At 54.3% G+C, this 27,689-nt stretch overlaps 2 protein-coding genes across 3 annotated transcripts in view; one reads left to right on the top strand and one right to left on the bottom strand.

Annotated features, from left to right (window-relative positions):
- Window positions 1-589: 589 nt before the first annotated feature.
- Window positions 590-13,485, bottom strand: LOC104027865 (uncharacterized). The gene is given in 10 exon segments (XM_075707772.1): window positions 590-885; window positions 4,397-4,466; window positions 4,469-4,685; window positions 6,319-6,365; window positions 7,353-7,474; window positions 7,894-7,966; window positions 8,343-8,457; window positions 9,979-10,091; window positions 10,621-10,763; window positions 13,401-13,485. Coding segments are annotated over 10 exon segments (1,281 nt in total).
- A 280-nt stretch (window positions 13,486-13,765) lies between these two features.
- Window positions 13,766-27,689, top strand: part of IFT172 (intraflagellar transport 172) — a 42,000-nt gene continuing 28,076 nt past the window's right edge. For both annotated transcript variants that reach the window (XM_075707653.1, XM_075707652.1), the window contains exons 1-13: window positions 13,766-13,804; window positions 14,177-14,320; window positions 14,443-14,555; window positions 17,857-17,896; window positions 19,609-19,674; window positions 20,168-20,247; window positions 21,580-21,667; window positions 22,532-22,746; window positions 22,839-22,962; window positions 24,020-24,115; window positions 25,004-25,165; window positions 26,885-26,938; window positions 27,464-27,567. In XM_075707653.1, coding sequence (XP_075563768.1) covers window positions 13,766-13,804; window positions 14,177-14,320; window positions 14,443-14,555; window positions 17,857-17,896; window positions 19,609-19,674; window positions 20,168-20,247; window positions 21,580-21,667; window positions 22,532-22,746; window positions 22,839-22,962; window positions 24,020-24,115; window positions 25,004-25,165; window positions 26,885-26,938; window positions 27,464-27,567 — 1,325 coding nt within the window. The remainder of the gene's footprint in view (window positions 13,805-14,176; window positions 14,321-14,442; window positions 14,556-17,856; window positions 17,897-19,608; window positions 19,675-20,167; window positions 20,248-21,579; window positions 21,668-22,531; window positions 22,747-22,838; window positions 22,963-24,019; window positions 24,116-25,003; window positions 25,166-26,884; window positions 26,939-27,463; window positions 27,568-27,689) is intronic.

Genomic DNA, 27,689 nt, shown 5'->3' with positions numbered 1-27,689 from the left:
AGCAGAGGGGCTGGTGCGCTGGCTTGAGGGGAGGGCGGGAGCTGCTCCCCTTTTGGCCCCGAGACTGAGGGCATGGGGCAGTGCAGGCATTGGCCCCAGCGCTGCCAGGGAGGTTGCGGACGGGTGGCAGGAGGGTTCGTCTGTGGGCCTGGGCCCAGCTAGCACAGCTGAAGAGTGGATCCCTGCTGCAGAACGGGGCTCCACCGCACCCCATCATTGCCGTGCAGGGGCTTCAAGGTCTCTCCCCGCTGCAGGGGACAGAGACACAAATGAGCACAAGGAGCTAGTGCTGCCACAGTGCCTGGCCTGCCTGCAGAGCGTGCAGTCAGGGCAGGGAGTGCTGGTAGGAGCCGTTCTGTGGGAGGTGGTGCGAGCCCCACAGAGCTACGGGAGCAGGCAGCGCCAGGGCATGGCTGTGCCTTTGCCGTTTCCCTGGAAGGGCTCAGTCCTGACACATTCAAGCTGTTTGTGGGGGAGCTGCTGAGCACCCCGTGAGCACTGCGATGCCCTTTGCTGCCTGGAGATCCTACATATGGTGAGGCCCAGCAAGGTCTCAGCGGGCTCAGCAGGGTGTGCGCTGCAGAGCTCGTTACCGCTCCGGGGTCCACCCCAGCTTCAGCAGTGTCACGGCCCACTCCTGACTCCTGTCCTGCGGGGGTATGGTCACTGCTGATGCTTCTGCTCCTGGTCCCACGGTCTGCACCAGGCTGGCTGATGTCGCACGCTTGTTGGAAAGGGCTGTCCTGAACGCCCAGAGCTGGTGGACTGCCAGCTCGCTGTTACCTGCCCAGTCTGCCTGCTGATGCGAGGACAACGTGAGCCATTGACCACCCTGGGGCGGGTGAAGAAGCGACGTCTGGACTGTGCTTGTTTGCTCCCCGGAGCCTGCAGGCAGGAGTCTCTCACGGGGTAACTGGACTGCTCCGTGTCTGGGGCTGAGGCCGGGCGCAGGCATGCCCTCTTGCTGGCGGTAGGAGGGAACAGGGTGATACGAGGAGGCTCTCTGCTGCAGAGGTGGCAGCTGGTGCCCTGGCTGCTGCTCTCCCTCCATGCTCTGCTCTGCGGCCTGTCACTGAGCTGGGGTGCTGGCTTTGCAGCCCTGGACTCAAGCATTACAGGATCCAGCGTCTTCCAGGAATAAACATCCCGGTAAAGCACTTTCAGGACTCTTCCTTCCAGGTGCTGCTCAGCTCCTGCTGCAGGACTAGGTGGGGAAGGGACAGGATAAGCTACTCCCTGTGGCAGGGTCTTTTCAATAAAAGCATCCTGGCTCAAAGGCAGTGTTGTCCCTGCAGAGTTGCAGCTCGAGGGGGGTGTGTGTGGGGTTGTGGTGGGTGTCATCGTGTGTGTGTGTGTATGCGTGTGTTGTGTGCACGGGTACTGGCACTTCTTGAACACGTGTGGCCTTAGGAGAGCTGTTCTTGCATGCTGTGCAAGAGCCACAGGTCATCTTGCACACCTCTCCGGCCCTCGAGGCAGTGCCAGCGCTGCATGCTGGGCCATGCCATGCTGCTGGACAAGTTGCAGTTACGGACTGTCCCACTGGGGATGGCATCACAGCTGCTTTCTCTGCACAAACACAACAGGCTGCAGCGAGCAGAGACACCCTGGCAGCAGGGCCAGGAAGGAGGATGAGGCCAGATCCCAGCAGGCTGGAGGGGGCTGTGCTGCTCCCCGGTCAGGTGAGGAGGGGGGTACCTGAGCAGCAAAGTCACCATGCTGGTGGGTTGCAGGTGCTGCTGTGCTGTAACTTGGGCTGCAGGGAGCGTGGCCATCGCTTCAGAGACAAAAACGATCCTGTTTTGCCAGCTAACTTGGTTTTTAGGGAGGTACATTAAAAATATTAGGGCTGTCAGACAAGGGTTTTTAAAAAGCTCTGGTGCCCTGGAAAATGTTCAGAGGTGCTATCCTGGAGGGTCAGAGCAGACACATGCCTACCACCATGAATTCTTTAACCAGACCAGAAGCGCACACAAAGAAACAAAGGAGCATGACTGTGCAGCAGAGTCAAAGAGCTGGGGGAGGCACCAAAAAAAAAAAAAAAAAAGTACATCAAAATGCAGTGGTTGTGGCTAAATAAAAAAAAAAAAAGCACAAAAGTCCGTCACATTAAATGTAAAATCAGGGTGGTGTTGAGGCAAAAAAAGACATTCCCCCCCCCCCCCCCCCCCCAAAAAGAAACACCCCACAAACCAAAACCAAGCCACTCCTGTCTCAGACCACAGCAATGCAGGAAGGCAGGGAGCTGCAGAGATGAGTGCTGCACAGGAAAGGCAGCAGCAATGTTGGGCAAAGGTATTTTCTGAGGCATGTACCCTGTGAATGAGTCTGGCAGCACTAGCACAGTGCGAATGCCTGAGACAGTGCCAGGGCAGAGCGGGACACGCAGACGCATACAGACACACACTTGCCCTGCAGCACCAGCACCACAGTGGCACAAGGAAAGGGCTCTGCTGCTCATCCAGAGCAATTCTGGCACACCAATTTGAGAGATGGCAGACAGTGTTAGCACACATGTGGGTGACGGTGAACCCCTTGGTAGCTTGTACAGCACTAAAACAGAATAGACTTGGTAAAGGCGCTCACACACCCAAGGCTGAGATGGGGGGGGGGGGGGGGGGGGGGGGGGGGGGTCCAGGAAGCAGGTCACTCTGCAGCAACAGCTGGTTAAAAGCCAGGAATAATGGCAGACCTGGCACCCGTGCAATCCTGCAAGAAGCCATTCAGGGCTGCAGCGTTCAGCATAGTCACAGCAAAGAGCACACTGCAGCAACCACGAGTCCCAGGCCAGAGGATGTTAAACTGCTTGGAACACTTCTGTCTGGAGATGTGACAGCTACCAGGCAACAGGGTAGAGCCCGCTGCCCTCCCCGCTGGCAGGAGGTGGTGAACACACATTCACAGGACAAGAGAAAAGGGTGAGTAAAGAAATCAGCATGTGCTGGCATTAGCAGCAGCCTTGTCCACCCCTCGGCAGTACCTGCAGGACAGCATGGATGCCAAGCATCGTGGTTCAGCGCAGGGCAGGAAGCCGCATCAAGGGCTGTTAAACCCACACCACCAAGGTCAGCCATCCCTCAGTGCTGGGAGCTGAGGACCTGGCGATGACCTGTTCACCCTAACAACCCCAATAACATCTACAGGTTGTTCTGTGCTCTCAGCTGAGGGAGGAAAGACCAGGACTCAATATGCAAAACCACAAGTGAGAAAAATGGTGCGCAGCTCTTGACTGACTGCAGGGACCCAAGCCTGCCCAGTGTGAGCCTTCCCCACAGCACCTGCCTCTGGTGCTTGCTGGGAGGCCAGCTCTGCTGTCCTGGTCTGCACGCAGCGAGCACTGCTCAGCTGGGGCTGCCAGCATCACCAGCCTTAGAAGGGGACGTGCTGCGATGGGACAGGAACACAGCAGCAAGGCCCTCGGCCAGAAAGCAGCTGCAAACTGTTCCTTGCTGGGGAGACCAGACATGCTGCTGGCTGCAGCCTCCTCCGCTCTACCTGGGGAAGGAGACCAAGCGCATGGCTTGCCCATGTCTCCAGACCACAGCCAGGCATGCAGCAGGACAAAGGCACTCCCCGAGCACAGCAGGTACATAGCGGGAGAGATTGGGACCTGCTGGAACACAGGGCACTTGTGTCCCCCCGGCTCAGCATGGTCAGCTGGCAGCTCCTGTCAGTGCAGGTGACATTCACTCAAGACACACCAGTCCAGCACAGCCTGGACCAGCTGCACCCCCCCAGATAACAAGGGCCACCCTGGGCCCCGGCAGCCCCCAGCACAGGGGGAACAGCTCCCTCGGGGCCAGCAGCCGAGGAAGACGTGGGAGCTCCAGGGCAGCTGCAGGCTCCAAGAGCTCAGGGCACAGCCCAGGCCCTCACCGCAGGCAGCGCAGCAGAGACACAGTCCCTTGCACGCTTGTGCACGGCGCCCCATCCGCAGCACTCAAACCCAAATGACAACGGTAAAAAACTCAGTTTATTTCCCTATAAAGGCAGAGCTTTCCTTTAAAAACTTCATTTCACTTGTGAGAGGGTGTGGGGCTGAACTGCAGGAGCAAGGACTTCCTCACTCACTCCTCCAGGCCAGAGGATCACGCATGCTGAGCAAGTCCTCCACCATCACCAGGGGTCTGCTCAGCCTCAGCTGGTCCCCAGTTGCCACCACGAGGAGCAAGGCAGGAGAAACAAGCAAGGCCGGTCAGACACAGTGCAGTCCCAGGTGCAGTGGCTGCATCCCGCAGGCTCGGAGCACGTGGGGTGGCTCTGCATATGCTGGGCGCGGGCAGAGGGGAGAAGCACCAGCCCGCTGGCCCAAGCTGGGAGCAGGGAGCAGCTGCAGTTTGTAGCAGTTCATGCAGGCAGAGAGCAGGACAAGGAGCGGGTGTTGCAGTCTGTGCACTGCATGGCAGCAGTGCCAGCAGACCCCGTGCCTGGTGGGCAGCGCAGGGGGCAGAGGCGGGCACTGTCTGGCCCGGGGTGCAGGCACAGGGTGAATCCTGAGTGGCTGGTCCATTGCTGTAGAGATTTGGCTTAGCCCAAGGGAGTCTTGGGGCCAGCAGTCCCGGGGCCAGCTGGGGGGAGGTCTCCAACCCCTCCCAGCCCCTTCCAGCTGTCTGGGGGTTGCCCCAAGCGGTAGCACAGCAGCTGTGCAGTAGGAGAGCTCGCTCTGGGCACAAGAGGTGCTGACTCTGAAAAGCAAGAGGGAGGAAGACTGGGTCCATGAGGCATGCGGTTGTGAACACAGCACAGCCCAGGAGTGGAAGCAGACCTTTCCAGGTGAGCCATCAGCCCCCACCCCCTGCAGAGGACATGCTGGGGGATGCAGCAAAGCAGCACTGAAGGAAAGAGCTGACTTACCTGCTGGGCTGTGGGCTCCCCTCCCCAGCTCCTCCATGCTGCTTTGGAAGGGAACAGAGTACCCGTCATACCCCAAGCAAGGCCTGCTGAGAGACGCAGCACGCTCATGACCCTGACAACGCAGGCATGGTGCAGCAATACCAGGCACTTGGGGTGCAGAAGACCCTAACCCACTCGCTACCAAACCCTTTCCCCGGGCCAGCCTGCCCTGAGAATGCAAAGCCACCTCTCCTTCCCATCAGGAGCCCCACGTACAGAGGGCTGCCACTTCACAGGGCCACATACATAGCTCCAGTCTGTGCACGCACTGGTTCCTGGCTGACACCGGCTCGGACCAGGCTCAGCCCCATGGCACCGACAGGCCCCAGCCAGGTGCCAGCTGCCAGGCACACAGAGAACAGCCACAATGGAATAGGCCTCTGCACCCACCACCACAGGCACTTCTGCAAAGACCTACGGGTTAATCCTCCACTGCTGGACCGGTACCATCAGCTCCTCCCAAGCACAGGACAGACGCCAGCAAGCTCAGCCCCAAGCCCTAGTCCATGCAGAAGTCAGCATGAGCATGGCCTCCATCCTCACCCAAGCCCCAGGGAAATAAGTGGGAAGAGAGGGACAACTTTGAGTCCCACCTGAGAAGCCCCTCACTACAAGAAAGACATTGAGGTGCTGGAGCGTGTCCAGAGAAGGGCAACGAGGCTGGTGAAGGGTCTAGAGAACAAGTCATACGAGGAGCAGCTGAAGGAACTGGGGTTGTTCAGCCTGGAAAAAAGGAGGCTGAGGGGAGACCTGATCGCTCTCTACAACTCCCTGAAAGGAGGGTGTAGTGAGGTGGGTGTTGGTCTCTTCTCCCAAGTAACAATCAATAGGACAAGAAGAAATGGCCTCAAGTTGCACCAGGGGAGGTTTAGATTGGCTATTAGGAAAAATTTCTTGAGCAAAAGGGTTGTCAAGCACTGGAACAGGCTGCCCAGGGAAGTGGTGGAGTCACCATCCCTGGAGATATTTAAAAGACGTGCAGACGCGGTGCTTAGGGACGTGGTTTAGTGGTGGACTGGGCAGTGCTAGGTTAATGGTTGGACTCAATGATCTTAAAGTTCTTTTCCAACCTAAATGATTCTAAGCATGTTGGGATAGGCTGGCCTCAGCAAAGAGTGGTAGAAACAGAACAAGTAACGTCTCTGGGTACATCCTGAGGGTCAGCATCTGTCCCCCACAGCTCCACTGCAGAAGCTGAACTGCAAGATCTGCCTCTCCACAGCTCAGCTCCCTGTTCACTCAAACTCTCAGCTGACAGAGGCAGAGAAAGCAGCAGGAAGCTCCCCCTTGCTCCCACGCAGGTCTCCTCCATGCTCCCACCATGCCCGTGGCCCCAGCAAATCCCCTTGCATGGGGCGCAGAGAAGGAAACAAGACAGGGTTCACCAGAGAGATCCCTGAACGCAAGCAGCAGCTCACCACCTACCCAGATAAGGTTTCACCGATGTTATCATCTTCCTCCTCCTCTTCCTCCTCCTGGCAAACAAACAAACAAAACAAAACAAAAAACCAGCATGACACCTCGCTGCGGGGCAGGTCTCTGCCAGGAGTGAGGCTGGGCTGCCCAGAGCCTGTTCCGGAGCAGCAGGGCAGTCCCTGGCCCTTTCACAAACACAGTAACCCACCAGGCATAGCACAAAGGGTGCCTACAGGCAGCAGGGGGAACGGCAGTACCCGCAGTGCTGGGCTGCTGAAATTCTCAGGGTTCAGGCACACAGCCACGCATGTGAGAGACCACAGCTCCTCTCACATCCACTCCAGCCAGCAGAGCACCAAACACAGGCTGCGAGCGGGGAACAAGCCGCCAAGCTGAGCGAGCTGCTGCACACAGCGCACCCTTTGCCCAGAGACAGGAGTGGGGTGACCACATCTTGCAGCTGGGGGCCCAGGCAGAGGACCACCCGCAGCAGGCTGTAAGCAAGGATGACCCCAAGCACTGCCAGGCTGGGCCAGCACTGCAAGCATGAGGCCAAGGACCAAGAGCGCAAGAGACTCCTGGGCAGGGACACAGTGAGACCGGCAATGCTCTGACTGGCTCTGGACATGCAGTAGGTGTAGTGCAGATGGGCAGGGCTGAGCCTTAGCCCAGGCTGGCAAGATGTTGACCAGACAAAGGCTCCTTCTCCTTCAGGGACAATGTCTCGCCCCTAGCCATGGCACCAAGTGCGCAGAGCAGGTCCCAGCTCCCTGTTTGACAGTGCCAGCAGAGCAGGGCTGAGAGCTGCTGCAATGCTGGGCCTGACAGGAGAGCTCCTGGAGGAAAGACCACCTGAGGAACCGCACCTGCCCTGTGACCCACAGAGAGCACAGAGTGCCCCTCTTCACGTCAGGCCACCGTGTGCGAGGGAGGCTGCGCAGATGCTGACAGGGTCCTGGAAGGCCAGGAGGAGGGAGCTGCGTCAGGGTTACTCTTTTCCTGCTCTAACGTGAGACAGCCCTGGGCACGGGCCAGGCTTGCACATACTGTACCCCAAACTGGAGTCTGAAGGGAGGGCTCCCGGGGGGGGCTGGCTCACTTGGTCTGCCGGGCTCACTGCTCTCCAAGACACATGAAGGGTGAAGGGGCTGTTCCTGCCTAGAGCCTGGGACAGGGCAAAAGCAGCAGAGTTAGTGCCTGCAACGTGGAGAAGGCCCAGCAGGGGATGTACAGGCAGGACTGTGGGCAAGGGACAGAAGATACCCCTGCTGTGCTCGGGGGAGGGTGGGGGATCACTGCTCAGGGCAGGTGCCACAGGGCCCTGAGCTGTGCCACAGCTCAGCAATGCAGGAGAGTTCAGCGTGGATAGCAGGGACACCCCCACCCCAGCCAGGGACAGGGCAGGTCCCCAGGTGGGGCAGTGGCAGAGAGCACAACAGCAGGGACAACACACTCTCTGCTTGGCGTGTTTCACCAGCGAGGCAGCGAGCCACCTCTCCTCCACACAGCCCAAAAGAGGGTCCCACACTGGAGAGCCCGATCCCAGGGCTAGGCAGAGGGACGTGTTTGAGAAATTCCTCCTACCTGCATGTGCTGCTTCCCAGAGATCCAGTGCCATCTGGAAGGCCTGGGCCACGGTCAGAGTCACAGCCTGGGCCTGTGTACAAGAAAGAGTGGGAATGTCTGCTTCCATGTGGGCCCTCAAGCCAAAACGACCCCACTACCATGAGGTCCGAGAGCCCTCAGGCCTCCCGCGCTGCCTTTCCCTGCAGACGGAAGGCCAGAGCTCAGTGCTGTGTCTGTCTACCCACACGGGCCAGCCATCCCCAAGCGGAGATCCCAGAGGAGCTGCGACAGAAGAACCTCCTCTCGCGCACCACCCGCCTCTGCAGTGTGTGAGCCGCAGGTGTGCTCCCTGGCTCTATTTCCAGCTGAGGTGCACAGAGGCAAGGGCCGTCTCTCTGAAGGGGAGCAGGAAGGCCCTTGCTCCCACCCTTACCTCACAGAGCCAAGAGCAGAAGGGAAGTGCTTACGATCTTCTTCTTGGGTGAGAGGAAGGCATGGCACTCCAGTGCCCCACTCTCCTGGCTCTGGGCAACGTAAGCGAAGACTTTGTTCTGCAGCTTGTCTGTCGTGCAGTAGGAGATCCTGCAGGCAGAGAGGAGCTGCTCAGGGCAATAAGGGACTCCAGCACATGCGCTCTGCTGTGCTGCCAGCACACCAACAAGCGGTGCTGACAGCCTGGGGCTTGCATCTGCCCCAGATGATCACACAGCCCAACCCCCAGCAAGGGGCAGAGGCTGCCTGGCACCTACAGCTACAGTAAGAGACCACTGCGTCCACAGGCATTCCGTCCTGCATTGCCCCAGCGTGCTCCTCGGTCCTCTGATGCCCAGTTCAACCCCAACGTATGAACTCAAGCACTGAGACAAATGGAGCACAGGACGGTGGGTGATTGACTCCAAGGACACAACTGGAGGCCAGGCAGTAGGATGGTCTGCCCTGGCATATCAGCTCTGGTGCTGAGACCCAAATTTTGTACCGAGGAGATGTCCTGTCTCCGCTTCCCATCTAGCCACCAGGCTGCAGCCATGCTCCCCTCGCATCCAGCACCCACAGACACCCAACCCGGCCAAAGCACAGCTGGCAGCAGTAAAAAAACCCCACATCAGCTCTCACAGCAACTGCCTTTAGGCAGCCTGAGTAAGCTGCAGTCCATGGCACCCTCATCCCGTTGCAGCCAGAAGGCTGGTCCTGTGTCAGCAGAGAGAGCCAGACACGCAGCCCTGCCCTAGCTGTGGGGGCTTTCCAACCAACACCCTGCTTGAATGCCACAAGAGACAAGCAGGGCCCAGGGAGAAGACAGATGGACCGACGCAGAACTCGAGGCCACCCAGGGCCCTGCCTGCATTCAGCCCCAGGCAGTGCTGTGGGGCACATCAGGGAGAGGGCGCAGGCCTCGGGAAACCAAAGGAAGACCTAAGCTTGAAGGTACCGCTGAGAGAAGGCCCAGCCCTCCCTGGCTGCTCCAGACCCCATCAGTCTCCAGCTGGCTGCTGGGTGTCCTGGTTTCGGCTGGGAGAGAGTTAATTTTCTTCCTAGTAGCAGGCACAGTGCTGTGGTTTGGATTTAGTAGGAGAAGAATGCTGAAAGAATGCTGATAACACGCTGATGGTTTAGCTGTTGCTCAGCACTGCTTATGCCAGTCAAGGACTTTCCAGCTTCCCATGCTCTGCCAGGGGCACAAGAAGCTGGGAGGGGGCACAGCCAGAAGAGTTGATCCCAACTGCCCCAAGGGCCATTCCATACCATACGGCATCACGGGCAGTATAGAAACTGGGGGGGTTGGCCGGGGAGCAGCGATCGCTGCTCGGGAATTGGCTGGGTATTGGTTGGTGGGTGGTGAGCAATTGCATTGTGCATCACTTGCTTTGGATATTGTTATTATTATTATCATTATTATATTGTTATTATTATCATTACTATTTTACTTTATTTCAATTATTAAACTGTTCTTTCTCAACCCAGGAGTGTTTCTCACTCCTCCGATTCTCTCCCCCACCCCACTGGGGCAGGGGCAGTGAGCAATGGCTGCGTGGTGCTGAGCCGCTGCCTGGGGCTCAACCACGACACTGGGGAACACCCAGGCCCTCCCCACACCATGCCCACCTGTAGATGGAGATGTTCTCAACCATCTCCTTTGTGTCTGCATCCTGCAGCGAGATGCCCCTCGGAGACACCGTCAGAATCACCTTCTGGAACTTGCGAGCTCCCACCCGTGCCTGGAAGTGGGGAGACACCAGACACCTCTGCAAGTCAGGCAAGGGTCTTCACCCCCCCTCCCTGGCAGCAGTCCCCCAGACTCTGTATGGGATGCCACCCTCTTGGACCCTTGCTGCAAAGGCTCCTGCTGTAGGGATGGGAAAGCAGAGCCTGGAGATCAGGCATGCTGTGCAAAGATCACCCCTGGAATCCATTCACACTACTGCCATGCGTATGGGAAATGACAGACCCCAGTACTTCACCCTCATCTCCATGCTGTGACAGGCACAGCTCTGCTCCTACCCGTGTTCCTGGCCTGGGAGCAGGCAGCGACGGCTGTCCTGCAGAAAGACAGCCTCCCCACAGCACATGGGCAGAGACCAGCCAGCCTCTTGCATGCCACCTCTTGGGAATGTTCCCTCTTGGGAACAGCACAGTCCCTAGCTGGGGTTGGGGCTGGGACATGGACACTTCCCAGAGTCCAGGGGCTGGGCTCAGAATTGTCCCTTCTCCACGCCAGCACAGCAGGGCCCCAGGGCCAGCTCTCACCGTGGCAACGATCCGGCGGATGGCAGCAGCAGCCATGTCTTCTCCTTTGGGTTTTTCTACCAGCGTCATGCCTAGATACTTGAGCGTGAAGCACATCCCCTCAAGCAGTGGCTCCTGCATATCAGCCCAGCTCTCAGGAAGTTCTGCAAAGACAAAATCCCTTAGCAGCATAAGCCATATGCCAGCGGCCCCATGGTTAGTCCCAGCAGAGCCACCCCACTTTGTTGCAGCTTCACTGCTCCCAGCAGCAGCGCTACTGCCTGCACTCAGCAGGGCACTCTCCTGCCTCTGTGACATTCTGGGAAGAGGAACAGAACGAGAGGACAGTTCACCCTGAAAGCTTTTTGTCCTCCATCCCTGGAGGTACAGGCTCTGTCAGCACAGACAGTAAGCTCCTGCATAACTGCATAGGGCCTCAGATGCTGCAGTGTTCAGTGCTATCTGCAAAACCCTTGCATTTCCAGGTCTCCTCTATTTCACTAAAAGCAGGATGTGCCCTGTGCTGCATTCATCTTGCCCACTTAAGCTGCTGGCACTCCTCAGGAACAGCAGCATTTACTGCCACACTCGGTCAGACCAAAATCCCCAAGTTGACCCAGTGTAACCAAAGCCAAACCCCCGGTAGCTATCGTTTGCAGCAGCAGGCTGCCAGCGAAGGGGTAGCTTGTCCAGCACTCACGGTCCAAGCTGAGATGACTGGGAAGCAACTGCACCACAAAGATTCTGTGTTAAGGAAGAAATCAGACTGGTATTTCAAGGATGCAAACTAGCTTCCAGGAAAACACATTTTATGGATGAACTCCAACGCACAGAGGGAGGAGGATCATTGGTTGGACTCGATGATCTTAAAGGTCTTTTCCAACCTAAATAATTCTATGATTCTATGAGAGCTCCCATGTGCATTACTTTGCAGGTCACAGAATTAAAGGGGCACTGGCTTCTGTTTCCTGTGTCCTCTCTTTTCAAACCCCATTGCTGCAGTCAAGAAAAAAAAAAAAATTAAAAACCCAATGGGCAGAGTGTCTGTTCACTCAAGGAAGATTCCCTAGGGACAGTCCTCAGCACCTCCAGCTTCCTTCAGAAACCAGTCCGTTTCACCAGCACATTCTGCCTCACAGATGTGCTGGTAGGAGAAGGAGCCCTGGCTCCTGACCTGGCTCCAGTCAGTCCTGACACCACTACCATCGGCAGAGGACACACAAAGCAAGCACCGTAGAAGCATCCATTCGACCTCCGCTCCCACAAGACAAAGCCATCGGCTTCAACAGAAAGTTCAGTCTCATCGAAGGCAAAAGCTTTAGTTATCAGACTAGTGTGCTACACATACACACACTTCTCTTGTGCCAAGCACCTCCCGGTGATAATTTTCAAGGAGAGCCGAAGCAGATGCGAGCTCACATTTACTCTCCTCAAACCCCAAAGGGACAAGGATGGTGAGAGAGGAGATAGGCAGAAGGGCTAAGACACAGGGAGTCACAGTCTCTCTTCTTCTTGGGGATTCATCCCACAGAAGAGGGAAGGAACAGGAACACACAAGTTACATGCTCAGCTCAGGTTTGTACACTTCCCTGGGAATTGCCTAGGTATCTACTGTTCACACTAAGCTACTACTTTTCAAGGTTATTTTTCACCTCTTTCCTGGGATTAGCTCCCTGAACATTACTGACACGCTTGCAGAAGGCTCTGACTCGTAACTGGAATAACCCAAAGCCACAGGGAAATCGTGAGACCTTATTTGCACAGCACACTCCTGCACAAATTACAACTACCAGGGAACCCACTTGGTACCATGCAGGCGCCAGGGATCCCTACCCAGGGTAGAAGATCACTGTCTCACTCCGAGCTCAGAACAGCCCCAGGTGCCAGGGCTGCCAGAGCAAGCTCTGCTGCTCCAATAAAGCCCTTGGGCAGCTATGACTGAGAAAACCCAGGCACAGCCTTCCTGCTGGGTCTGCGGGGTCAGTCTTGGATCGGCTGTGCTGCAGACAGCAGGCCTGCCACACTCCCTACATGCATGCCCACACCTGCAGAGAACCAGGCGAGCGATTTGGGGAGGCCAAGGCCTGCACAGACTGGGGAGGGTGCCCACAGATGGGGTACAGCATGTTCCGGCACCTGGCACCACTGGCACTGCCCATCACGGTGCCCAAGGCCTTTCAGCCCGCTGGCATGGGTGGCCTCAATTCAAAAGTGGGGCAAGAGGCTGGCAGCCAGGAAACCTGGCAGGGAGGGCCGGGCAAGCAGCCCACAGCGCTGCTGCCTGCCTGCAGCCCCATAGCGTGCCCACAGGTACGGCCACAGCCTGCCCCACAGCCCCCAGCTGCCCCACAGCGCTGCTGCCCGCCTCAGCCTGCAGCCCCATAGCCTGCCCAAAGGTACTGCCACAGCCTGCCCCACAGCGCTGCTGCCCGCCTTGGCCTGCAGCCCCATAGCGTGCCCACAGGTACTGCCACCGCCCCCAGCTGCCCCACAGCCCCCCTGCTGCCCCACAGCGCTGCTGCCCACCTTGGCCTGCTGCCCCACAGCATGCCCACAGGTACTGCCACAGCCCCCCAGCTGCCCCACAGCCCCCCTGCTGCCCCACAGCCCCCCTGCTGCCCGCCTCAGCCCGCGGCCCCACAGCCCGTCCCCCTGACCCCACAGCGCTCCCCACAGCGGGCAGCGGCCGCGGCCGGGGCCCGGCACGACCGAGGTGCGGGCTCCCTGCCCCACCAGCGGGGCACCGGCACCGGGGCAGGCCCGCAGCGACGCCCCGGCCCCGGCCCGCTCCCCGCACTCACTGCGTCGCCGGCGGAGCCCCAGGCCGTGCCGGGCGAGGCGCGGGCTCCGCAGCACGGCGCGCCCCGCCGCCCGCAGCGCCTCCATGGCCGAGCCGAGCCGAGCCGAGCCGAGCCGAGCCGAGCCGAGCCGAGCCGAGCCGAGCCGAGCCCCGCCGGTACCGGGGCAGCGCGGGGAGCGGGGGGGAACCGACCGCCGGCGGGCGCGGCGCGCTGACGTCAGCAGCGGCGGAGGCTCTGGGGTTGCCGGGGCAACGGGGGGCGGGGCGAGGTGGGGGCGGCGGGGGCCCAGCCCGGCGGCGGTCGCGGTCGCGGTCGCGGTCGCGGTCCCGGTCCCGGTCCCGGTCCCGGTCCCGGCGCTCGGCGCGATGCAGCTGCGGCATGTGCGGACCCTGCTGGCCCCGCAGGTCGGGCCGGGCCGGGCCGGGCCGGGGCCGGGGGGAGCGGGCCGGGGCGGGGGGGGTGGGCGGCGGCGCTGAGGCTCCGTGTCCCCGCAGGCCGGGCCGGGCCGGGCCGGGGGCGGGGGGCGGCCCTGAGGCTCCGTGTCCCCGCAGGCCGGGCCGGGCCGGGCCGGGGGCGGGGGGCGGCCCTGAGGCTCCGTGTCCCCGCAGGCCGGGCCGGGGGGGCCCTGAGGCTCCGTGTCCCCGCAGGCCGGGGGCGGGGGGCGGCCCTGAGGCTCCGTGTCCCCGCAGGCCGGGGGCGGCCCTGAGGCTCCGTGTCGCCGCAGGCCGGGCCGGGCCGGGGGCGGGGGGCGGCCCTGAGGCTCCGTGTCCCCGCAGGCCGGCCCGGCGCGGGTGAGCTGCGTGGCCTGGTCCGCCAGCAGCGCCCGGTTCGCCGCCTGCACCGCGGAGCGCGTGGTGCTGCTGTACGACGAGCAGGGCGAGCGCCGCGACAAGTTCTCCACCAAGCCCGCCGAGGCCAAGGTGAGCGCCCGCGGCCCGGCCCGCTCCCGCCGGGGCCTGCGGCGGCCGCGCCTGTCCGTGAGCCGGGCCAGCAGGGCCGCGGGCCGGCCGCCCCCGGGCTTCAGGCGGCCGCCGCTCCGCAGTACGGCAGGAAGAGCTACGTGGTCAGAGGGATGGCCTTCTCCCCGGACTCCACCAAGATCGCCATCGGCCAGACCGACAACATTGTCTACGTCTACAGAATTGGAGAGGAGTGGTAAGTGTGGGGGTGAGGTGCCCAGTGCTGCACCCCTGAGGAGGTGTGCTTCCCCAGTTCGTGCTACCCGCTGTGCTTCCCCAGTTCATGCTCCCCAGTTCATGCTACCCGGTGTGCTTCCCCAGTTCATGCTCCCCAGTTCATGCTACCCAGTGTGCTTCCCCAGTTGATGCTACCCGGTTCATGTTACCCAGTGTGCTTCCCCAGTCCATGCTACCCAGTGTGCTTTCCCAGTCCATGCTACCCAGTGTGCTTCCCCAGTTCGTGCTACCCGCTGTGCTTCCCCAGTTCATGCTACCCAGTTCATGCTACCCAGTGTGCTTCCCCAGTTCGTGCTACCCAGTTCATGCTACCCAGTGTGCTTCCCCAGTTCATGCTCCCCAGTTCATGCTACCCGGTGTGCTTCCCCAGTTCATGCTCCCCAGTTCATGCTACCCAGTGTGCTTCCCCAGTTGATGCTACCCGGTTCATGTTACCCAGTGTGCTTCCCCAGTTCATGCTACCCAGTGTGCTTTCCCAGTCCATGCTACCCAGTGTGCTTCCCCAGTTCGTGCTACCCGCTGTGCTTCCCCAGTTCATGCTACCCAGTTCATGCTACCCAGTGTGCTTCCCCAGTTCGTGCTACCCAGTTCATGCTACCCAGTGTGCTTCCCCAGTTCATGCTACCCAGTTCATGCTACCCGGTGTGCTTCCCCAGTTCATGCTACCCAGTGTGCTTCCCCAGTTCATGCTCCCCAGTTCATGCTACCCAGTGTGCTTCCCCAGTTCATGCTACCCAGTGTGCTTCCCCAGTTCATGCTCCCCAGTTCATGCTACCCGGTGTGCTTCCCCAGTTCATGTTACCCAGTGTGCTTCCCCAGTTCATGCTACCCGGTGTGCTTCCCCAGTTCATGCTACCCGGTGTGCTTCCCCAGTCCATGCTACCCAGTTCATGTTACCCAGTGTGCTTCCCCAGTTCATGCTACCCGGTGTGCTTCCCCAGTTCATGCTCCCCAGTTCATGTTACCCAGTGTGCTTCCCCAGTTCATGCTACCCGGTGTGCTTCCCCAGTTCATGTTACCCAGTGTGCTTCCCCAGTTCATGCTACCCGGTGTGCTTCCCCAGTCCATGCTCCCCGGTGTGCTTCCCCAGTCGATGCTCCCCGGTGTGCTTCCCCAGTCGATGCTCCCCGGTGTGCTTTCCCAGTCGATGCTCCCCGGTGTGTTTTCCCAGTTCGTGCTACCCGGTGTGCTTCCCCAGTCCATGCTACCCGGTGTGCTTCCCCAGTCAATGCTACCCACTGTGCTTGCCGGGCGTTGGTGCTACCCGCGTCAGTGCCCTGGCCTGCTCCTCAGCCCGGTGCACGCTGCACATCGTCTGACCTGCAGCGAGTCACTCAGATGTTTCTATGGTGAGCAGCAGATAGGATTTTCTTGAACACAGACCTTGTGGAGCCCTGTGTGAGCATGCGCTAGCTGAGCTTACGGTCACAGTCATAGGATCATTTAGGTTGGAAAAGAACTTTAAGATCATCGAGTCCAACCATTAACCTAGCACTGCCCAGTCCACCACTAAACCACATCCCTAAGCACCACGTCTGCACGTCTTTTAAATACCTCCAGGGGTGGTGACTCCACCACTTCCCTGGGCAGCCTGTTCCAGTGCTTGACAACCCTTTTGCTCAAGAAATTTTTCCTAATAGCCAATCTAAACCTCCCCTGGTGCAACTTGAGGCCATTTCTTCTTGTCCTATTGATTGTTACTTGGGAGAAGAGACCAACACCCACCTCACTACACCCTCCTTTCAGGGAGTTGTAGAGAGCGATCAGGTCTCCCCTCAGCCTCCTTTTTTCCAGGCTGAACAACCCCATATGACTTGTTCTCTAGACCCTTCACCAGCCTCGTTGCCCTTCTCTGAACACGCTCCAGCACACCCATGTATTTCTTGTATTGAGGGGCCCAAAACTGGACACAGCATTCCAGGGGCGGCCTCACCAGCGCCGAGCACAGGGGGACGATCCCTGCCCTGCTCCTGCTGGCCACACTATTCCTGGTACAAGCCAGGATGCTGTTGGCCTCCTTGGCCACCTGGGCACACTGCTGGCTCATGTTCAGCCGCTGTCGCCCAACACCCCCAGGTCCTTTTCGGCCAGGCAGCTTTCCAGCCACTCTTCCCCAAGCCTGCAGCGCTGCATGGGGTTGTTGTGACCGAAGTGCAGGACCTTGCTGAATCTCATCCAGTTGGCCTCGGCCCATTGATCCAGCCTGTCCAAATCCCTCTGTAGATCCTTCCTACCCTCAAGGAGATCAACGCTCCTGCCCAGCCAGGTGTCATCTGCAAACTTACTCAGGGTGCACTCAATCCCTTCATCCAGATCGTTGCTAAAGATATTGAACAAGGCTGGCCCCAAAACAGAGCCCTGGGGAACACCGCTTGTGAGCGGCCACCAGCTGGATTTAACTCCATTCACCACAACTCTTTGGGCTCGGACATCCAGCCAGTTTTCTACCCAGCAAAGCATATGCCTGTCCAAGCCATGAACAGCCAGTTTCTTCAGGAGAATGCTGTGGGAAACAGTGTCAAAGGCTTTACTAAAGTCTACCTGACAACATCCACAGCCTTTCCCTCATCCACTAAGCAAGTCACCTTGTCATAGGAGGAGATCGGGTTAGTCAAGCAGGATCTGCCTTTCATAAATGCATGCTGACCAGGCCTGATTGCCTGGTTGTCCTGTACGTGCTGTGATGGCACTTGGGATGATCTGCTCCGTGACCTTCCCCAGCACCAAGGTCACACTGACAGCCCTGTAGTTCCCCGGATCCTCCTTCCAGCCCTTCTTGTAGATGGGCGTCACATTTGCTAACCTCCAGTCAACTGGGACCTCCCCGGTTAGCCAGGACTGCTGGCAAAGGATTGAAAGGGGTTTGGTGAGCAGTTCCGCCAGCTCCCTCAGTGCCCTTGGTGGATCCCATCCAGCCCCACGGACTTCTGTGGAGCTGTAGCTGTGACGCCTATGCTGCTGTCCCCTGTTTCACAGATGTGGAACCGTGGCACACACCTGCCTCACTTCAGCCTCATTTGCTGGTGTGTGTTGTGCTAAAGGTGCTCAGAAAGGCAGGTCACCAGAATTTTGGAAGCTCAGAAGTTGCTTTTTTTAAATTTTCTGCCTAAAGTTGGTTTGTGATAGACAAACAGTGTACAAAACTTAAATGGCTTCTGTTTGGCAATACTAAACCAGATTGAATACAAACAGTAAAGTAGCCGGAATGGGCAGTATTACTAGCTTCGCTGATAGTCATTTTTGTCTACCTTTTCCTGCAGGGGTGACAAGAAGGTGATATGCAACAAGTTCATCCAAACGGTGAGACCCAGACCCCTGTTTAACTCCATTTTCTCCAGCATATGTAGGGTAAAGACAATTAGATGTGTCTCTGCTCATACTTACAGGTGTACTTGGCAAAACTGTCAGTGGTACTTGATCTCCAAAAGGTAGATCCTAAGATAGTCTCTAAATTTTGAGGCATGTATTACTCACCAAGCTTCAGAGGCCTTATAATGCCTGGGTACATCACAGTAATTAGTTACTGAATGATCAATGCAGTCAATTACAAAACTTTGGGGACTACTTTACGCATCAGCGGACAGAATGTTTTGAGAGAGTTGAAAGGGAAAGTAGGAGTGACTCTGAGCCCAACTATTTTTCACAGGTTGGCAAATATAAGCCCCAAGATTCCATATTAACCAAAAAGTGTGCAGAATTCAGTCAAACTGCACAGTTTCCACATGGTCAAAGACCTCAGGTTCGTAATTTCAGTCAGGTTATCTCCTTGGCCATCTTCGTGTTCTGCTCCTTTAGCTCTGCCTGCGTGTGTCAGAGAGCACTCTACTCAATAGGCTTCTGGCGAGGATTGTCCTGGGGTTGATGTATCTGGAAAAGACAAAGGTGTTACCAATTCCTTGCATAGAAAACCATCTATATGAGAAAATACAGTGCACTGACTAGTTCTTTCACCTTCAGGAGCCAATGTCCAGCAGCTGCCCTAGGCTTTCCATCCAGTTGCCATCACACTATGATGCCCACTTTCTGTGTCACTAGGGGAGTGCTCTGCTGTGTGGGCCCCTGAAGGAGCCAGTACCAGTTAGGAGGAGTCATCCTCCTGGGCCAGATCCCTGGAAGACGTAGGCAGAGCTGCCCCGAGTGGTGTTGCTGGAGTTTCTGTGCCAGGTGTTCCCAAGCTGCTTCTCAGGGGAAGAGCAGCCTCAGCCTCTGGATTGAAAGCCAGAGGATTGAAAGGAAAGCCTCTGGATTGAAAGCCGACATCTCAGGGCTGGGTCATGGCCCACCACTGTGGCTGCTCTTAGGGTAGTGTGGTGGTCCAGCCCCAGGCAGCAACTCAGCACCACGCAGCTGCTCGCTCACTGCCCCGATGGGATGGGGGAGAGAATTGGAGGAGTGAGAGTGAGAAACACTCCTGGGGTGAGAAAAGAACAGTTTAATAATTGCAGTAAAATAGTAATGATAATAGTAACAGTATAATAATAATAACAATATCCAAAGCAAGTGCTGCCCAATGCAATTGCTCACCACCCGCCGACCGATGCCCAGCCAGTTCCCAGCAGCGATCGCTGCTCCCCGGCCAACCCCCCCAGTTTCTATACTGCCCATGACGCCGTATGGTATGGAATGGCCCTTGGGGCAGTTGGGATCAACTCTTCTGGCTGTGCCCCCTCCCAGCTCCTTGTGCCCCTGGCAGAGCATGGGAAGCTGAAAAGTCCTTGACTAGCATAAGCAGTGCTGAGCAACAACTAAAAACATCAGTGTGTTATCAGCGTTATTCTCCTAAATCCAAACCACAGCACTGTGCCTGCTACTAGGAAGAAAATTAACTCTCTCCCAGCCAAAACCAGGACAGGCCTCAATCCTACTTTAAGGTCTGTCCAAATGCCCCCATCTCTCCTCTGCCTTGGTCTGAGTGGTCTTGCTGTTCATGAGCTCTCTTACATAGCAACGGGACAAGAAGCTTTCTAAGTAGGTTGGAACTCTTATCTCTCTTTTTCCCTCCTCCTTGGCAGAGTGCCGTGACCTGCTTATTGTGGCCAGCGGAGAATATCATTGTCTTCGGTCTTGCCGAAGGAAAGGTAGAGAAACTTGTTATTTGGCTGGTTTTCTTTTCCATGCAGGGGCTACCAGGGCCTGCAAGCACCTGGGCTGCAGGGGGCGAGCCATTACTGTGTGGCACCGGGCACAGAATGACAGCAAAGGGATTACACCACTGACTTGAATTTTCTGGTTCTGGTGCCCAGTTAGTCCGTGGAGGTTCTACTGGATCATTTGGTCCTTTTAGAACCATCGAATCGTTTAGGTTGGAAAAGACCTTTAAGATCATCCAGTCCAACCATTAACCTAACATTACCAAGTCCACGCTAAACCAGTTAAGGTTTTCCCGAGCCTTTCTAGAAATGTGGAAGTGTGACTCCAACTCTTCCAATTCTTCTCCAACCTACTGGAAAGCAATGAGCTTCCTGTTATTTCTGGCACTGGTCATGGACTGGGAAATCTCTGGGGACATTACACTGGGGGAAATCCACATTCTGCTGACAGAAGCAACATTGATCAGATTTTCTTTCTCAGGTTCGTTTAGCAAATACAAAGAACAACAAGTCTTCCACCATTTATGGGACAGATTCCTATGTGGTCTCGCTAACTTCCAAGTGAGTATGGCATTGCTTTAGCCTACACTGCTCTGGCTCAGTCTCCTACCCGCTATTGGCCCTGGCATAACTGGTGGCAGTATGGGAGGTGGCCGGAGTCAATCAAGGGTAGACTAGACTAAACCATGTCCATTGATTTATTTGAATCCATGACTTTATGAAGATTAAATTTGTCAACTTCATCTAGCTAATTACTAATATTAGTCACATTTAAGGACTAAAAAAAGTAAAAATATTCTGCCAGATAAAACTGTGACAAGGCTATTTTTAGAAAAATAACGATAAAGTGCCACTTTATTTTAATTAGATTTCATTTTAACTCCTTTAGTTTCCTTTACCTAAAAAATTTAAGATATGTCATGGTCCTAGCAGTGGGATTTTCACTAAATGGTGTCATTCTGGTTTTTGAGTGCTAAACAAATTACATGTAAAGTTAGTCTAGACTGACTTCTTACTGCTGAGAAATCCCTCCAAAGTCTGTCTGTCTTTGCCTCTATTCCAGAGGGTTTCTGTTTCCTCTCTCCCTCTTCCTCTCTCTTCACCCTCCCCTCCTTCCCCCACCTCTCTTCCCTGCTTCCCCTCCTCTTCTTCTCCCCCAATCCCCCCACCCTATTTTATTTCTAAACACAGCTCATGCTGTTATTGCTATGGTATCAATGACAAATCTGGGATTGCAATCCACAGAAGATAGAGGTATGATTCCTGGATTGTTACAGTGTTCATAGAATTTGTATTCTGTACTTGAATAATCATTAAAAAGTGTTCTTTCTGGGTACATTACGTTAGGCCTCTTTCCTCTTCCTTGCTCTCTTCTCCCTGCTTGTGTTGAGAAGTACCCAAGACATTAATGCTACAAATAATGGACTTAGGCCTGTAATGTTTGTCCAGATGTTTTTTCTCTAAATTGTGTTGCTTTTAGGGATTTCTGGCATCACAATATCCACCCTCACCTCTGAAACAGTTTCGATGCAAGGGTTCTTTGATATACCTTGCCGTAAGAAATTGTGTGCATAGTCATTATTCCACTTAAGGTTACTTAGCCTCTCTGTGTTTTAGTAATACAGAAAGCTGGTTATTGTAATTTTACATGATGAAGATGTAACTGGCCACTTGCCTTTCCACTCTCCATACTTTTGTCTGCTTTGTTTTTACAGACACTGATATAGGTACTGGATATTCTTGTGTTCACCACCCAGCTTGTCTTTGGTGAACATTCCTTTGACGAGGAACATCAGCGATGACCCTGGGACTGGCTCCTCTGGGCAGGGATATGAAAAGAAAAGTGCAAGTCTTACTGCAATATTGCATCATCCTGTCTGTGTTTCTTTGCAGTGTGTCAGGGAAGGGAATCCTGTCTGGCCATGCAGATGGAACCATAGTACGCTTCTTCTTTGATGACGAGGGCTCAGGTGAATCACAGGTATCAAAGATCCTTCTTCAATGACTAAAATTCCTGTTTGCACAGCCTACTCCCCAGCTCAAGAGCTCTGGAAAAAGATCAGGCTGTGGAGGGAGGGCAAGTCTGGAGAGGAGCTCCAGTCTGTGCTTGCTAGCATAGGTTTTATGGAGCATTTATGAAGCTAGAACAGTGACTACATGCTTTGAAATACACTGAGTGTGGTGGTAGGAGGGGAAGTTATGTTTTTGTGTATGAGACACAAGACTTTTCAGGTGTCTGGAAAGATCTGATGTTAGAGTGTACAGGAGAATGAAGCTTGAATGGGTAGGGTTCCAGGGAATAGCTATTGTTGTCTTCTCACTGAGCAATGTATATTTATCCCAGTTAACCTTGAATCCCAAGTTCACACTCTGTCTGCAGACAGGATACTCTAGGCACCCAGCATTTCCCTGTGAGCCTCCTGCTCCTCCCCAAAAGGAGTAGTCTCTCTGCTTCAGGCTATGGTGAAGGGAATGATATTCTCACTCAGATCTTCTCTCTCCAACTGAAGCAGTCTGAGCACGTCTGCTCTCTAGCATGACGTGCTGAAGGCCCATATATACTCTGCTATGTTAAGAGTGCATCCCAGTCTAGTTAATGGTACTGGTCTTCTTACTGGCATCAGAAATCTTCTCTCCCACTTAAATGAATGGAATAGTTGATAAATCTCTCAGTCTGGTTTCTGTCTACCTTCCTACAGAATGGGGCAGGCAGGCAAAGCAACCCCCACGAACTGGACTTTACAGAAGGGCCTCATGCTGCTCTCATCGTGATAGCTGAATCCAGAGGCCAGTTGGGTGCTAAAGCCATTCGTGTTTTCAGGATGTTCTTTCTTGTCTAATGTAGGGTAAGTTGGTGATGCATCCCTGTCCTCCTTACGCCCTCGCCTGGGCTTCCAACAGCATTGTGGCTGCAGGCTGCGATAAGAAGATTGTAGCTTATGGGAAGGAGGGCAATGTGATTCAAACCTTTGACTACAGCCGGGACTCATCAGAGAAGGAATTCACCACAGCAGCTGCCAGTCCTGGCGGCCAGTCTGTCGTCATTGGCAGCTATGATAGGTATGGTGCCTGACGGTAAAGCCTCCTCTTATGCTTTCTTCTTCAACCATACACAGTTCTTCATGTCTCTGCTTTCTCATCTGTTCTCACAGGTTAAGGGTTTTGAACTGGAGCCCACGCCGCGGTGCCTGGGAGGAAGGCAAACCCAAAGAAATAGCTCACCTCTACACCATCACAGCCTTAGCATGGAAGAGGGACGGTTCACGGATCTGCGTGGTTTGTATCGTCAGTCAGCAACCCTGAGCCCACGAGTCACAGACCAGGCACAGTCTTGTGCATGCCCCTGAGAACGAAGCGATGTGGGAGGGCTTATGAGAGTGGTCACATCATCGCCTGGGTGTGCGACGCAAGGTGCCTAGGCTGAGACCTTGTGCAAGGGACACTGCTGCAGTCGGATGTGCAGTGTGCAGAGTATGAAGCTGGAAAAATATCATGGACAATTGTGTAATGGCTCATTGGCAGCAGCAGTCCTTTTTTCACAGAAGCATAATGAGGTCAGCGTAGCTTCTCTAGAGCAGTCTCATGAGCATTCTTTCCTCTGAGCACCTGTGAGAAGCAGTATAAAAACTGATCTTATACTCTGTTTGTGTGCCGTGTTTTCAGTTCAGAGCTGTCTGTCTTCTACTTTCAGCCATTCGGCCTTCATCTGCCTTTCTCTATTAAGTTAAGTAATTCTTTAAAGCTCTTTAAATTTACCAGTCTGCAAGTCTTCCTGTATTAAGTTGAGTAACTCTTTAAAGCACTTAAATTACTTAGGAAGGTTGCCATTTACAACTTTTCTTTAATAGTTTTTGCATCTTTTTATGTTCAACAAAATCAAGAATCCTTGAAATATTTTCAGATAGAGAATTAATTGAACATGTGAACAGTTACTTGCAGAGAAGGGGAAGGGGCTAAGGAATAGGAGAGCAGTGAAAGGAATGGGGATGTTATAAAGAAGAGATGAAGGTGGAAGGATTCTGCTGGAAGGGAAGAGAGCTTGGGAGCCCGGGAGAGGGAGAAGTGGAAAACTGAGAGGGATAATGAGGAAGATGAAGATAAAGGTGATGTGTAACCCCTCCTCTTGCTCTGCCCTGTACGTGGCAGTATTTGGTAAGCTATGTTTCTCTGAGAATTTCTCAATCTTTCTGTTCTCTCAAGAAAGTCAAGATAGGGCTGGTCTCATGAATCTGGGGGCTTGAGCCTCACCTCTGATCCTCTTCATGTAAGTGGGTCTGGAATACCTCGCCTTAACAGAATTCACTGACTGTGTGCAACGTGTTTGTTTCCCCAGGGCACTCTGTGTGGAGGAGTTGAACAATTTGACTTCTGCCTTCGCAGAAGCATTTACAAAAATAAATTTGAAATTACATATGTGGGACCAAGCCAGGTAAGAGAATATCCAAAGAGGTAATGTCTTTTGATGAAAATGGGATACTCACTAAAACTAGACATATTTGCAGTTCTTGGTGCCATCAGCTTCTTTCCTGTCCATCATCTGTCCCCAGTCCTTGGCCCAATCATTCAGATTCCTTGTAATCAGCTGAGGGAACCCTGTAAATTCTGTACAGTCGTTAGCTTCAGCCCCAATAAAACTATACTTGAAAGGTTTGGGAGCGATGTTGTATTTTTCCGAGTCCGTTTACCTCATTCTCTCCTCCCTTTAAAGCAGTTACACTGCCTTGAAAAATATGCATCAAAATTGGCACAGCAAATTGCCCAAATATTTTAGGTACATATCTGCACCTACAGTTTGTTCATAGCAACTTGTCGGGAAAGGCATAGGGAGTATCCCAGTATTCCATGGGTGGAAATTGGCTGGGAGCAAAGACATTGGAGTTTATTTCCTAGCTTGTGAGTTTATGTGGGGTACCTCCATGCCAAATGCAGGCTCCTTAAGTGGTTTAATTTCAGCCAGCTTCACCTGGCTCAAAATCAGGTGGTAGGGGTGAGCTAGCAGCCTAGGCACCCCTCTCTGGTCAGTGGAGAGAGAGCAGGACTCTCAGAGGGTGCCTCATGCTCGAGGGCCCGAGCAGTCCTCCAGTTAGACTAGAAACTTCCAAATGGCAGAAGTGAGGATCCCACATTTCTACTACAGTTGTCATCCCATACCAAAGGAACGGTAAGGTTTCTTTAAAAAGCAGAGTGAAATGATGTAAGGGGACATCAAAACATCCAAATATCGTCTGTTGCATAATCTTCCGTGGGGCAAGAAGTCCGTGTTCTTCCTCTGTGCATGGAAAGATGGTCTCATATTGCTTTTTCCCACTTTCTCTAGGTCATTGTGAAGAACCTCTCAACAGGAACTCGAGTTGTGTTGAAATCCCGGTATGGTTATGAGATTGATGAGGTGAAGATCTTAGGGAAAGACAGATATCTGGTGGCCCATACCTCAGACACGTTACTGCTGGGTGACATCAGCTCCAACAAGCTCAGTGAGGTACTGGAAAATCTGTGGCATTTCCTGAGTGTCAAATGCTTGACTTTGTAACTCAAAGGATATGTTTTCTGCATGGGTACAATACATTTATTTTCAAAGAATCATAGAATAATTCCGGTTGGAAGGGACCTTGGGAGATCTCTTATCAAAATTCTTGCCCTAAGGAAGGTCAGCGTTAAATTCGCATGTGGTTGCTCAGGGCTTTATCCGGGTTGGTCTTGAAAACTTTGGAGATCCCACAGTTTCTCTGGTCCCCTGTTCCACTGCTTTACTGTCATCATCAGGGAAAGCTTTTTTCCTAAGTCTCATTGGAATCTTTTAATTTATGACTGTTTCTCACCCTTTCACTGTGTATCTGCCAAAAAAAGCCTGGCATCACCGTATTAGAGATCTCTTAAGCCTTCCCTTCTCCAGGCTGAAGAAGCCCAATGCCTTCAGCCTCTCTTTGTAGTGCAAGTGCTTCAGCCCCAGTCATCTTAACGGCACTCTGCTGAACTTGATTCAGTTTATCACTTTCTTGTACTGAGGGGCCCAAAAGTGGATGCTGTACATATGTACATTCCAAATGTGGATGTATGAATCTTAGTGTGTTTAAAAAAACCTCAGAAAAAACATTAATGACTGCAGTACCACAGCTATGCCAGTGCCATTTCTGGTACCAAGCAATTCATACAAAACTGTCCGTACCCTGAGCCTCACAGTGCACTGAGCGCTGAGCCTGTGTGCCAAGCCTGGAGAATGTGGGCAGCAGGTTAGTGTCTGATAGAAGTATTAAATAGGCTTCAAGACATATTTGCTTTGTTCACACAGGTGTCATATACTTTTAGTCAGGCTAATGGTGTGCTAATCAATCTAGCTGGGAGCAGGAGCTCCTGACTACAGCTTTAAGTTGGAGGATACTGATACTTGGTAATCCAACTGAAAATCTGTCCATACTAAATCTGACAGGTTTCTCTACATCATACTGCACAGAGCGGGGTTTCTTTCAGTTGCACAGCTATACTCACTTCTTATAAAGAACAGGGTTGTGCGTAGTCATTTACCATCTTGCCGTCTTAGTGGAGTTTTGTTGAAGTAGTGACTTGGAGCTCTTGCTCAAGGAGGGAAAAGGACAGCTGCAGCCATTGGCTTTCAGTTTTGTGCTTCTCTGACCACTTGCCTGTTGTCATCCCAGTAACTACTGCATTATCCAGCGCTCTTCTCAAATTGCAAATCAGTTGGTCACCCCCGGCACTATGCTGATCAGTTGTTGCTAACATGACCCCAAAAAAGAAGGGTTTCAGCTACATGTGGTGTGGAGATTATGCCCCCACAAATGGTGGCACTGATTTATGAAGGCAAAGAGGCTGTTGGGAGTGCTTTTTATAATAAAGTTAGTCCGAGGAAGGTGGAGAAGTGCCTGTGAAAGAATAGGCTAGAGCAAGTACATTGGTCACATAAAGGCCTCTTGTCCGGAAGGCGGTAAGATACCACACAAAGAGAACAGGAGTCTGAAGCAAAGGTTAAAAAAAAGAGAGGGAAGTGAGGAACTTGCAAGCCGGGAATGACTGAACAACAGTGTTGACAGCTGAAGTGCTGGAACAGATCCCTTCTGTAGTGTAATTCTTGCTGTCTGTTGTGGGAGCTGAGAGCTGGACAGTAGACCACAGTGCCTGCAACCTGGTCGCCTGCAGGAGCTGTCAGCCTGGCATTTGCCCACTCCATGCCATTGCTTTGTAGGTAGCCTGGCAAGGATCCGGAGGGAATGAGAAGTTCTTCTTCGACAATGAGAACGTAAGTTGGATGGGACAGGATGCTACCCATGAATGGTGAGTAAAGCAGAGTGTGCACTGGCAGAAAAAGTGTCACCTGCACTTCTGGAAAATCCTGTTTCTCAGCAGTTTCCTGGACTTACCCTCTCCATGCAGATCCTGACTATGCTTCCTCCCCATACTTGTCTTTTCCACATGCCAGGTACAGAACTAACTCAGTGTGTGGACTGTCAAGTTATACAAGTCATAGCCCGATAAGAGAGAGGAGCAATAAAAGAGCAACGGTCAGAGAGGATGTTAGAGATACAGAACACAGCTGTCAGGGTGACAGCTTGGCTCCTGCAGGACTGATAGGCCCAGAACTAAAATCCCTAACTCTGAGGAAAAGCTGGCAGTCACAACAGGAAGCCAAGGACAATTCGTTACTCACCCCAGAGGATTTGAATTTAGACTTGTGTGCAGCAGAGTTCTTTTCTGCACACCTCACTGGTGGGTATGTGTGCTTACCTGGCTTTTCTGTAAGAGCACATTCCCCTCTCGCCTTCAGGTCTGCATGATCTTTAATGCTGGAGAGCTGACACTGGTGGAATATGGAAGCAATGACATCCTGGGGTCTGTCCGCACAGAGTTCATGAACCCTCATCTTGTCAGGTGAGTGTCCCACCTGCCTGCGTGGCCAGTAAAGGCATTTTGTGAGAGTGACCTCAGATATATACACTCAGAAGTGTCCCACTTTGTAGAATGCAGCCCCCAGACACTGGGATCTGAGTAAT

This window comes from Pelecanus crispus, chromosome 3, assembly GCF_030463565.1.
Source record: "Pelecanus crispus isolate bPelCri1 chromosome 3, bPelCri1.pri, whole genome shotgun sequence".
NCBI lineage: Eukaryota > Metazoa > Chordata > Aves > Pelecaniformes > Pelecanidae > Pelecanus > Pelecanus crispus.
This window is presented reverse-complemented; position numbering and strand designations above follow the sequence as displayed.